This window comes from Ascaphus truei, chromosome 2 (assembly GCF_040206685.1).
Source record: "Ascaphus truei isolate aAscTru1 chromosome 2, aAscTru1.hap1, whole genome shotgun sequence".
In the NCBI taxonomy this organism is placed as follows: Eukaryota; Metazoa; Chordata; class Amphibia; order Anura; family Ascaphidae; genus Ascaphus; species Ascaphus truei.
Window position 1 is genome coordinate 381,980,215 of NC_134484.1, and position 14,071 is coordinate 381,994,285.

The 14,071-nt window shown below is 40.0% G+C and overlaps 1 protein-coding gene across 4 annotated transcripts in view; it reads right to left on the minus strand.

Annotated features, from left to right (window-relative positions):
• ITGB8 (integrin subunit beta 8) overlaps positions 1-14,071 on the minus strand; it is a 143,851-nt gene that overhangs the window by 39,542 nt on the left and 90,238 nt on the right. For all 4 annotated transcript variants that reach the window (XM_075587175.1, XM_075587173.1, XM_075587177.1 and 1 more), the window contains 4 exons: positions 10,644-10,890; positions 5,314-5,479; positions 4,495-4,653; positions 68-163 (listed from right to left, as the gene is read on the minus strand). In XM_075587175.1, the coding sequence (XP_075443290.1) occupies positions 68-163; positions 4,495-4,653; positions 5,314-5,479; positions 10,644-10,890 (668 nt within the window). The remainder of the gene's footprint in view (positions 1-67; positions 164-4,494; positions 4,654-5,313; positions 5,480-10,643; positions 10,891-14,071) is intronic.

Genomic DNA, 14,071 nt, shown 5'->3' on the forward strand with positions numbered 1-14,071 from the left:
CAAATGTTAATGTGACAAAAGACAATGCACCAAAACACATACATATCGCTACTAGAAATCATATTACCTTATACCAGTGGAACTCGCTTCCTTGTACAGCAAAAACTCCACTAATATGGTTGTCTATTAATTTTTCTCCAAGTTGGCCCAGGGATGGATACTCCTGCCAGAAAAAGTTTACAATAATTTTAGAAAATGAATGGTTTGAGCATGCTGTACGAATGAAATAGAACAACAACAGTGAAAACTAAAAAAGGGGATAAAGTACTGGATGCTTGAGAAATTATATTTAAAAAAAAGTTGAAACAGCGCACAGCCGAATGGAGACACAAATCGGTGCGAAACGCGTTGGAGGAGCAGTGCCTCCTTTTATCCATGGCATAAATAAAATGTATATTTTTAATCAAGTTTTGTCCCCGTCTCTGTTTGGCCGTGCGCTGATTCAACTTTTATTGAATTTATGTGTGAAGAACAAGTGGGTACACAAATGCTTTGATGGCTGCTCAAGCCTGATGGCTACTTCTAAAATGATATTTTATTGAAGATTACTTACAAAATTAAACAGTTTCAAGACCGAGGTTTTAAAAGTGGGAACCTAAATTGGTTTGTGATTTCTATACCTTAATTGGTTATGAATTGTGAAGAAGCGTAAGACCCATCTGATATATAGATGTGCTCACTTCACCCAAACAGGGGTCACTACTTCAGCATGTTTAATTGAAGAAATTTTGAGCATGTTATTCCTTGTTCATTCTTGAGCGGAATGGGACATTTGGCTGCAGCCGTTTTTCCGCGACCATATGACCACCGGTGTTCAGCTGCAGACGGACCTTCTGCCACAGCCGATCCACTGCTGGAACCTCCGCTGCTGCCTCTTCTACCATAAGATATGTTTTTAGTGCTTAGGGGGTTTACTTTAGGGGTTTTGGCTGTTAGGGCAGGGGTTCATTTTAGGGGTTTAACAGTTAGGGTACAGGTTACCTTTAGGAGTTTTAGCAGTTAGGATAGGGGATTAATGTAAGTGATTTTAGGGTAAGGGGTTAAGGTTTTTAGGGTAGAGGGTAATGTTAGGATTAGGAGTTAACATTAGGAGGTTTTAGGGTAAAGGTTAGGGACTTGTCTCAATGGCGAAGTGGCCGGCGGTGACAGGTCTAGGCGACGATGTGAGTTGCGGCCAAGTGCCGGCAGTAATATGGTTGCAGCAAAACAGTCATGACCAAATGTCCGAGACTGATTTTCGAGCACCCATACACAAACTTTGCTTCCTGCTTGAGAACTGCTCTGAATGCATTTTAGGGGCAGTGGCAGCATTACCAGTCTATAACATGGAAGAAAACCTGCCACCAGTACTTCATCCAGTGAGAAGTAAACATTCAGTTTGAAATAGTCTTACATTACATCCCTTTTTATAAACACAATTAAAAGACAGAAAAAAGCACAGCGCTGTTCTCCCCTTTTCCCCCTGTGTTTTTGTTTTCAACAATGTACTACAGGGCAGATCTGTCATGCATTGATGGTCATTCTTGAACTCAAACACCGACCTCCCTTTAAACCCATTCACCCCGTCACAGCTCAGCTAATCAGTTATTAAATAGACAAAACTGCATGCTTTACACATCATCATAATAATGAATAACAGTCAGTTTTGCTGTTCTTCGTTTGATACAAATTAACACTTTTTGTCATGATCTGAAACGGAACCAGTCTGTCAGCAACATTAAATGGGAGTTCTCAACGTAGCAAGTTATGCATCTGTAATCTATGCAGTTCTTTTTATTTGCAATTTTTCATGTCAAAGACATCAGGCCTTGAAATGGATTATTAGTTTCTTACATTTTAGTTGACACAAACTGAAGTAAAATAAAAAATACTTGCTGTGGAACTTGGAGTAGGGTAAATGTTAACCATTGTACTGCACAATACTGTACATATACTGCTTGTTATAAAATACCACACAAAATCTATTTCCTGAATAAGAAACAAATTGACATTAAAATTAAACAAATTGGAAATCTTTCTGTTAAGGATAAACCGTGCAGTTTAGGTGATAATTGTGTAGGTTTTACGCTTCGTAAATACGTTGTTTAAATTACTGCAGAATCATGTATTAATATTCCGTGTAAAATAAATTGCTACGGTTTCGTAAAGCTGGACTAAAGATTTTTTTTTTTTTGTAAATTAACGGATTATATATATAAAAAGCGGGACAGACACGCCAAAAGTCTCAAGAAGGTGAAATGTATTCCTCTATATTTCAGCTCCCATCGGAGCCTGTGTTAAGAGCACCAAATGTGTAACTGCAGTGTACAAACTTATAAAAATTACACTGTCAGTCCCCCGGTGTGTTTGTCATCTGTTTAAGAACACACCAGGTGACTTACATTGAGATCGTTTAGATTTTTGCCTTCACCAGCATTCACTTTATGCTGAGCATAGACATGATGATTATGGGACAACAGCAGCGGTCGGAGGACACTGCTACCCCTCTAAAGCAGGTAGGATCTCTTGATTACCTGATCAGTACAACATAGTATTCTGCGACGCATTGGAGCCTGGATACCACGGAAGACTCCTGTTGGCAGATTTATGAACTGCTGAGACTGCCCTGGGTGATAACTTTAGATCGTATCCCATGATTGTGCTTTCTCCTAAATACAATTTCCTGTCACAGTTGTTATGACATACAGTATTGCCTGCATGACATACTATGTTGCAGTACTATGATTACAAGAGTGACCTTGGTTGAGACACTTTATTACGGTTGCCTTTTTCCTTCTGAATGTTTATTATGCTACAAGAATTGTACATTCTCAGGGGAATACATCCTAACCCAGGCCCACCCTTCCCCCATCTCTCCACTCCACTCCACCCCCACCCCCCTTTCAGTTTAGTTTTTTGGGCACATTGGGTGCACTAGTCTTCTGACATTACTAGGGAATCACTTAGGTAGTTTTCCACTGTTTTTTCTGGGGTCCTGGTATGAGGGTCAGTGTATACGTTTGTTCAGTGTTGTTAGACATTTGGTGCTCTTAACGGCTCTATTGGGAGACGAAACAGAGAAATACCTTTGAAGTGTCTGTCCCATTTTTCCTATCCTAGAGTGCTACTATGCTGACACTTGGACGGCATGCACCCTGGATTATCCATATCTATAAAACTATTCAAGTGCCCTGTCTCTGAGATATATATATATATATATAGTCTAGTATAGTATATATATATATATATATATACAGTGTTCGACAAACCTATACATTTGCTCTCCCCGGGCGAGTGGATTTAACCCCCGGGCGAGTAAATATTGGCCCAAGCAGCACACGTTTGATACTAGGTGGCGAGTAGATTTTTTTGTGTGGCGAGTAGATTTTTTGGTGATTTGTCAACCACTGTGTGTGTATATATATATATATATATATATATATATATATATATATATATATATATATATATAGTGTAACAGAGCAGATGGCACACAAATACAGATGAGGACAGGTGCTAGTCCCATATGAATAAATATAATCAAAGGCTCCTTACCAGGCTGACCAGAGAGTCCAGAGAATCCAGAGTAAGCACAGCAAGGAAGAGACAGCACACTTGTTAGCAAAAAGAATTGTATTAGAATAGCAGGCTTACTCTGGATTCTCTGGACTCTCTCGTCTGCCTGGTAAGGAGCCTTTGATTATATATATATATATATATATATATATATATATATATATATATATAACAAAGTGAGAGGCACACCAAAACTATGCCAAAAAAGTATTTTATTGGCCAATAAAATAGATTTTTGGCATAGTTTTGGTGTGCCTGTCCCTTTGCTTTTTTTGTACAGTTCCTTATAGGTGCTCTGATAGCTGCAGCCTCTCCAGTAGACTGGTCTATACTATTGAAGAGTGTTCCCCAAACCCTTCATATTGTTTTAACTATCTATCTATCTATCTAAATTATGCATCCGATTCATTCAGTTGGATCAAAACCGTGTGTTGGTCCTGAGGTATGCTATATATTACAGGTGGCATGAGTTACCATCTTTCATTTACCTAGGGGTATATTATTAGGTGGGTAGAGATATTACCATCAACTGAATTGTCTTAGTACAATTTTTTTAATTAGATTTAAATCCAGATTCCAGGATTTCATTATTCTTTTGAATGAGTTTTTACATATTCCCCATTGAACAAAATAAAACAAATGAACTTTAGGCAAAATAAAAACCCAAACACCAAACATTGTTAATTAACAAACCATACAAAATCAGGCTATGGTGTATGAAAAAGTGACAAAAGAGCCCTCCACATACAAAGTATATCAAATATAAAATACCCATGAATGTATTTGCATGTCTTCCGAAGACCTTCATCATTCTCCGCATTGTCACTTCATAAAGTCATTAACAAATGAAAATACACTCATTGGACGTGTCAATGTAATGCAAGTTTCTTATCTAAATCAACTAAATAAAGCACAGATGCCTGGACACATATTTCTTACCATATCTGAAGATCTGGTGTAAACATTGTCTTTAAGATGGCAATTTCCATCATTAGGAATTACTATTCCAGCTAATTTGCTATCAAAAGCTAAGTGAGATGTTTGATCTGTCATCATGATAAGTAAACGCTTTGCTTCTTTACGCCAGCCAATATCTTTCTAAAAAATAAAAATAAGTCAATTAAAAAGCTTTGAGTTTTAAATCAACTCACTTGAAATCAACTCCGTTCTAAATAAAATTGCTAAATACTTTGCATCCTTGCATTTTCTTTAATACGTTCTAATAAATACTTGTACATTAATGAAAATCTAAACATCATACATTAGATTTGAATGAGCAACTGGATTTTCAGAGTTATGTGACAAATGGAATCTTTATTCATTCACTCTTTAACTGACTGTTCTTTTACTGACTTTAACTACTGTTCTTTTTTTCTGGCACAGAAACTACTGAAATATAACAATGCTTTATAGATAATGTGCATTCCTACATTGCAACTAAAGTAAGACAACAATACCAATTAATAGATCAACATGAAAAGAAGCCATTTTTAAACGTTCATGCCTAACCCATATTTATAAATGAATATGTGATGGTCCATTCAAATGTATCAGTAACAGGTTTCTCCACGATGTATGCCGTTACTACAACTCAACATCTGAATGTTAACAAACACTACTGGGTTACATGTAAAGGTGGAACTTGTAATCCAGACATTTCGTATTGACCAGGCCACTTGCTCCAACCCCAATGAGCGTTGGAATCTCCCAGAACTGAGAAAAGTACTCAGGTTGTATTAGTGATCAACATACACTTACATGACAAACAGCTGCCTGCAGCATAGCATCAAATGCACCTTCAGGGTCATCAATATTTGCTGAAAGTTTCTGCTTACTAACAACATTTTTGAACTCGGTAATATTGTCTGTTAAGGACAGCACATGAATGTATCCATGAGGTGGCATGCAATCCAGGTGAAAATCACTGTATAGAAAAAAAAAGCAGATAGTCCATCATAAATATTCATTTGTATATTACTTCATGAACTAAAAGACTGATGATTGAGGATTCACACGGACTAATTAGTTTAGGTACTCATACATTTTACAAACGGCTTACAAACTGATTGAACATGTTTGCGGACTCATTTCAAATCCTACATTATGGGATAAAAAAAGATAGTTGTGTCTTTCACTAAGAGACTACTACATGTGTTGCAAAGACAATGACTACATATTAGGGCACATTTTTTACAACACAACTGACCCCATCAACCACGAGGAACTGCCACATACTGTATCATCTGTTCTTTTGCTAAAATCCATAAAATCAACTTAAACCCTTGAATCACTGGGGGGGGGGGGGGGCAACAATGCCCCAGCATTGCTTTGAAATGTGTTGCTGGCCCCTTTGACTTCCAAATGGTTTGGAAGAATGTTGGTGAATCCTAGAATAAATATCAGAGCATTGCATTTTTCAAACTCTACGTAATCAAGCATTCTTGCTTAATCAAAAAAAAAATATTGGTACAGGTCCACTTATCCTTAATGCTAATGTTTAGATTTTATTGTGTTGCTAGCAAAACGGAAATCTCTTGTGATATTTTTAGCAGCTGATGTCCTGGACTGACAGATAAGTAATATGATCAACACATTGGTTCTACATGAAGTTATGTGTTTACCTAACCTCTGTAAATGTCAGATTACCTTTGTAAAACACACTACAGACGCTGTGCTATTCTTTGCTGCATTACCAAATAACCTAGTGCTAGAATTACATAAAAAGTTAAGTAAAATGAATACAAGCGGTGCTCCAGGGATAGAAACAATGTATCAACAACGGAAAAGTTTCCCCGAAGGGATCACACAGGTATACCAGGGTAAGTATAAACAAAATGTACTTACCCTGGTATACACGTGTGCTCCCTTCAGGGAATGTTTTCTGTTGTTGATAGATTATATATATATATATATATATATATATATATATATATATATATATATATATATATATATATATATATATATAATAAATGTGGCAGTCGGCACTCCAAAGATAAGTATGTGCAGGTAGGTGCATGTTTCATAAATAATGTATAAAATATGATACAGTTTTTGCACGAAATTAGGAGACAGCACTCAGGTAATGTAGATAGAAAGTATGTATTGATGGTAAAACAAGGCACAATATACCGATGTTTTGGTCCCCGAATGGGATATTGTGCCTTGTTTTACCATGAATACATACTTTATATCTACATTACCTGAGTGCTGTCTCCTGATTTCGTGCAAAAACGGTATCATATGTATATATATACAAAAAATATATATATATATATATATATATATATATATATATATATATATGTGTGTGTGTGTGTGTGTGTGTGTGTGTGTGTGTGTGTGTGTGTGTGTGTGTGTGTGTGTGTGTGTGTCACGGTGTGCTCATTTGCATGTAATTTCCCAGAATCCCTTGCTGCGGTGGAAGCACTGTATGCTAGGTGATAATGGTGAAAGGCAGGGTTGCGCAGACATGATGGACATATATATATATATATATATATATATATATATATATATATATATATATATATATATATATATATATATACAGTGGTTGACAAATCCCCAAAAAATCTACTCGCCACACAAAAAAAATCTACTCGCCACCTAGTACCAAACGTGTGCTGCTTGGGCCAATATTTACTCGCCCGAGGGTTAAATCCACTTGCCCGGGGCAAATGTATAGGTTTGTCGAACACTGTATATATATATATATATATATATATATATATATATATATATATATATATATATATATATATATATATATTGCACCAGATGGACACTTGAAGCATGACTAGAATCTTATTTTATTTGGGGGAAAAGGATGTAAACATCACTGTCTGTAACATCACGGTCAGCAAATCAATAATTAAATATTTTTGTGATTATGCTTGGGAACACACATGCATTACAATTTCCAAGTGTGACACAATACAGTACATTCATATTAACATGAATGAAAAACTGCAACCGGGGGTATATTAACTTTCAAGCAGCAGCAGACTTGGCTACACTCACCTGGTCTGCCACTTTTTTTCTTTATAGATTAATTTTTTGGTGTAAAATGACTTATTTCATTTAAAATTTGAGGCTGTCAAATTGATAGAAAGTGCTTTTTTTATTCATACACAGAGTAGTACACTTAATCCATACATAAACATACCACACAATATGTAAATATGTTTGGACCCCTTCAGCACCCCTGGGGCCAAATGGGCCATCATTGGAAGAATCTAGCAGTGCCCAATGGTACTGAGGGTGTTTCCTGTTGTGTAGTATTTTATAAGTATGTCATTGTCAATGCAATAGATGTTGTTTTTGATAGCAGTAATTCCTCCTGGGATTTAAAAAAAATTTAGTTACATAATTGGAACGAAGGGATCTTCTGCCGAACCGTGCTGTTTTCAGCACTACCGTATATCCCTCGGTTCTTGAGCTAACGCTACTTTTTGTAGTTGCTGGGCTCCTTTCTGGGGAAACAATATGGCCATTAAAAACTTGCTGAACCCAAGTGCTAATAGGAAGTTTTGTATTGAAAGAAGATAATTGTTAATAGGAAGCAACAACGTCATGCATTGCGGAATTTGTGGATTCCTATTGTTCGACAATGGCATCTATGTTGGATTCTGCAGAGGAAGCAGCAGAAACAACTTTTGTAATTTAGTAACCAAGGGGTACCTGGCACTGAAAAAAGGTGTAGTTAAGCCCTGGAGGACCTCCTCCTTTCAATTATGTAAAATAATAACAATGTCATTTTTTGTTGGATTGTGTTTTTAACCCATAGGTGCCTGTTAACCATGGACTTGCCACGGTTTACAGTCCCCTATGGCAGTAGTACACAACCTTTTTTTAGCCGTGACCCCTAAATTTAAATGTTCCCTATGCAACCCCCCCACTCGTGGCCCTTAAAACAGTAAGGATAAACTCTGCGGGGGTCTCGGTTTCTGAATGGGATCCCTGCAGCGTTAATCTTCTGACTGAAACTACAGCAACAAACTTGCACTACAGCAGCAGCAGCCTGTCTCTGTATAATATTTGAGCATCAATAACATCATCCAGGGTGCCTGAACAGAGCCGGAGAGACTGCTTCTGACTGCTGCGCTGGTGGGACAGTGAGAGAAACGGAAAGAGGTGGGCCGCTACTGCTGGGGGGACAGCAAGAGATACGGAGAAAGGCAGTCTGCTGCGCTGGGGGGACAGCGAGAGACACAGAGAGAGGTGGGCTGCTGCTGCTGAGGGGAGAACAAGAGACATGGAGAGAGGCGGGCAGCTACTGCTGGGGGGACAGGGAGAGACACGGAGAGAGGCGGGCTGCTGCTGCTGAGGGGAGAATGAGAGACACAGAGAGAGGCGGGCTGCTGCTGCTGAGGGGAGAACGAGAGACAGAGAGAGGCGGGCTGCTGCTGCTGAGGGGAGAACAAGAGACACAGAGAGGTGGGCTGCTGCTGCTGAGGGGAGAACGAGAGACACAGAGAGAGGCGGGCTGCTGCTGAGGGGAGAACAAAAGACACAGAGAGGTGGGCTGCTGCTGCTGAGGGGAGAACGAGAGACACAGAGAGAGGCGGGCTGCTGCTGAGGGGAGAACGAGAGACACGGAGAGAGGCGGGCTGCTGCTGCTGGGGAGAGAACGAGAGACAAGGAGAGAGGCGGGCTGCTGTAGTTCAATTTAGTTTCTCTAGTTTCAGTCAGAGATTAATGCTGCGGGGGTCCCATTCATAAGCAGGGACCCACACAAAGTTAATCCTCCAATGTTTTGACAACCCCCACAAATTTGCCAATCGCCCCCAAGGGTGTTGCGACCCATGGGTTGCACATTACTGCCCTATGGGAGAGTCAAGAACCCTTAGACTACGGCCCCAGTCCTGCCTGCTGCACGCACGCCTGGCGGCATGGCCGCGCATGCAGAGACTACAGCTGCGATCAGCGATCTGTAGGGGAGAACTAGGGAGAGCGTGGGGGGCGGGGCCATGATGGGCACGGCCATGATGGGGCATATCTTCCCTGCCATTGGCTGCACGCGGCAACGTGACTGCATCATGGAAAGACAATTCTTGTCTTCCCTGCTAGCGTACGCGTCACAGCACTTTGTGCGCCCACACACACGGCCACTGGAGGGCTGTGCTGTCGTGTGTGGTGTGCATGCTGCAGCGCGCGTCGCAATGACCACCAAGGACTCAGCCTAAGTATACCAAAGCAGCCAGCAAGGCAGAGGTATTTGCCCAAAATATTTTTATTGTGCTAGACTATAAGTATAAACTTTTAACTAGCCCCAAACAAATTAGTATGAGCTGTATATTCTTTGACATTTATCACTGCACATTTCAATTACAAAACTGCAGGTGTTGCAGTGGTAGTGTTCTTTATATTAGAAGGGTAAATCTGTAATTGTCGTGTGTGTGGGAGTAGCAGTTCCAGCCCAAAACTTTAGATTGCCTCACTGCAGTGTGCTAATTAATTACTCTTAGCAGAGCTAGCTGGGAAATGAGAATGCAAGCCCGCACTCTATCATTTTTCTCAGCTCTGCTCTGGATCATTTATGTTGCTCCCCCTAGTCTGGTTTGTACATATTATTTACTTGACTGTTTTGCTTTATGTGCCCCTGGACCAGCATGCTGCCTGCTGCCTGCTGCCTGCTGCCGGGCTCTCCCACCCCCCCTTTTCCTCCTTAACGCACTTGGCCATTCTCCTCTCCCTGGGCAAGCAACACTTCATGCCCCCGGCTGTCCTTCATCCCGGGCATGCTACACTCTCATGCCCATTTACTTCCACAGGTTTTTTTTTCTGTCCTGCGTGCTGTTGAACACTCTCTGTAGCTTGTAAGATATAACAATCTATTTGGCTTCTAACCTTCCACCCTATAGATTCTACATTAGTGCAGTACAGCCAAAGGTTTGTTAAATCGTTATCAGTGCTATCAATTTATTACCTATGTACACAAGCAACAATTGGAAGACTAAAGCCTGACCAATTCTAAGAAATGCATGCATTTAAAAAAAAAAATCTTGAAAAAAAGAACAAAGCAGAAACAAGGGTAAAGAGTAAGACAGGTCAAAGAGTAAGAATGATTATACAATTATACAAACCTGCATTGGTTTTTAATCCTCTGCGGGTGCGTACTAATGTATGGTGATACAGCCTTATCCACAAATGATCCAAATCCAAATCTAATATCGTGAGAAAAGTTTGCCATTTTTTTAGACAAGTCAAATCCTATGGAATTCAGTTTTTCGATACTGTTGAGCATTGAAGCAGAGACATCAACCAAGTAATAGAGGTCCACTGGATATTTCTCCAAGCGGTGAACACTTAGCATAAAGTTTGCTTCAGCTCCTAATAAAAGCAAAATGATAAATCTGTCAGTAAATGTAATTATTTTTCAAACAAGCTCAGAAGAATAATGCTGGCAGAGTGCTAACAGCAATTACATATAGAAAAGAAAACAGTTTAGCAAAATATTATTGGCAATGCATTGAACATTGTACACATAATAACATTCCTTTAATCCACAACTGGCTAGATTACAGATATATAGATAGATAGATAGATAGATAGATAGATAGATAGATAGATGTAGCATAGTGCCCCTGGCTACTTACTGTGCACCCCACAACTGGGACAACCTACCGAAGACTCTCACATCCACCACCAGTTTAAGTTCTTTCAAAACTAAGTCTGTCTCACATTTTAATCTGGTCTGTAACTGTCACATACGCCTAGAATATATATTATCTGTAACTTTTAAGTCTATAGCCTTCTTCCCTTTGTGTTATTTATATCTTATTATTTATATGATTGTAACTATTACTGCTGTGAAGCGCTATGTACATTAATGGTGCTATACAAATAAAGACATACATACATACATATAATGAAATTGCACTCTGTTGGTAAGTGTAAGTGAAAGTAAATAAATAAAAAGACCGTGACTATAAATAGTAACCAGTGTATACTGGGAATTGACCAAGTCAACCCATATAAACTAATCATATATAGGAATGAAACAGTAATAATAATGTGCAAAGATTGCACCAAAAACAACATTATGTGTATCAGCACATACTGGTGAACAATATTGAAGAAGGTGCACATACGTGCACTATGAAGTGTCCATAAAACCACTCACCAATAGTAATAAAAGTTCATACAGAGTCCAGAAGTGAAAAGTATCTCTAACCAAGTGTAGCCAGGACTGGTTCTTGGCTAGCAGTCCGTCCTCCCTGGCAGGAAGCCCTGGTAAGAGCAGGACTACCAGTATTTATCGTGGGTTTTCCCCACTGCCAGCAGTGCCCTTGAGTGACAGGGGAGGAGGTGGAACCAGGCCTGGGTTCACCAATCCTGGGTCAGACCTGGTGCCCTCCTCCTGGCTGTACTTAAGGGGATTGTCACCCAAATTTAGTCAGTGCCTCTCCCCACTTGAGAGAGGCAGGTCACACACAGGTTGCCTGAATACTGGCCTTCCCTGTTCCTCTTCCCTTGGGGGAGAGTGAGTGTGCACCTTTCCCCTGATCCTGAGAGAGAGTCAGGGAACAGCAAAGACTGCTGCGGGGGCCCTTGACCCGTAGTGCAGTTCCAGGGCCCATCCTATAGCTGGATACAACACCAGAGACTGCTTAGGGCAGAGGCCAGCAGAGAGTGCATTGAGGTGACAGTTCACAGGTAAACCGTTCCAGTTATTATACCTCCTGCCTGGTGTGTGATCTTTCTGGGAAAGGAGATGGGATTGTGTTCTACCGTAAGAGATCGCCTCCATACATATGGAGCCTGCGGCAGATGGAGGCGCTATTCCACTAGAGAACTATGTCGGGTATGTACCCCAGAAGCCTGTCCTGTGTCCCCACAAACATCGGCAGACAACTCAGCCCTACTGCTTACCAAGAGGTAGCATGCACAACACACGCTGTAATGGCAGAATCTCCCATAGTGTGGGGGGAAACACTGTTACACAAGCATTTCAACAATACACGATAACACTAAACAGAGCGAAAAAGGGGGAGAAGAGACAAAGAATCAGGAAGGGAGGGGGATGGAAGAGAAATGGAAAGAGGCAGGGAGAATATATATATATATATATATATATAAATATATATATATATATATATATATATATATATATATATATATATATATATATATAATATAGCAGAATAAATGAGTTCAGTCTTAGGTGATACCTTTTTTATTTGGACTAAAAATGTATATCATAGGACAAGCTTTCAAGAGTTCTACTCTCTTCTTCAGGTGCAATAGTGGTTTACAAAGGAATCAATGCTAAAACAGAGGTTTAGAAGGCAGAAAAAAACAGATTTAGATAAGGATGTGTGGGAAATTTATAGGGTAATAAAATGGTGACAAGTAACAGCATGGAGGAGGAAGGGGATGCAGGGGGGGAGAAGGTGTGGATAAGAACATTTGCAGAGATGCAGGCAGGATAATTACAAACAATTGTGATAGTGTGAGAAACCTAATATCCGCATTAAATCGTCTTGTTTTGGTGCCAAAGAGTCTTATCATTCTGAGATCAAATGTTTTCTGTTCTTGGGTGCATTTGAACATTCCATTGAGGATTTTGATTTTTAAATCATTTATGGAATGATCTGGTTGTGAGAAATGATGTCCCACTGGTGAGCAGTATCTTCCTTCTTCGTGGTGGAGTATAGAGTGTCTGTGCATATTCATTCTGCCTTGAAGTTTTTGGCTCGTTCCCCCAATGTAGAATCCTTGATCACATTTGTTGCACTGAATCATATAGACCACATTCCTGGATGTGCAGCAGTATGATCCTTCCACATTGATTGTTCCACGGTTGTAACTGGCTGTGACATCTTGGCATATATGTTTGCAGAGTTTGCAACGTGTTGTTGCATGGTTTTGTGCCATCATCAGTGTCTTTAAGCTCGTTATGAAGTTTTCTGATGACTAATTTCAGTCACATTGTCCAGTGGAATGTAATGCTTAACGGGCCCATGTCCTGTGCTGATAGCTGACACAGGGGGTTACATATATACATGTACACATAATACACACGTCCCTTGAAGCAGCAATCTAGTCTGCTCATTTAATTTTTTTTTTTTACAGGGGATAAAATATCCTCACTCAAGGGATTTCAAAATGGTTACCAAGCCGTGGGCCAATAGGAAGCTGCAACGGCCATGTTTAAATGTATTTATTTATAAAATGTTTTACCAGGAAGTAATACATTGACAGTAAACGCTGGTTTTCAAGTATGTCCTGGGTATAGACTGGAAGTACATACTGTAGGCTCCTAATAAAGTAAGCCAGGATGCGCAAACTTTATTTGCTGCAACCCCCCTGCCTGCTCTCCTCTGTCGGTGCGCCCCAACCCTTACCTCGTGTGACATCATATGACACCGTGGGGTCATGTAACGTCACGTGACCCGTGGCGTCATTTGACGTCACGTTACCATGGCAACCGTAATGTCACATGACCCCACTGCGTTGCCATGGTCATGCGTCCTGAAGCCGGCTGAACCTGGGGAAGAGTGCGGGACCT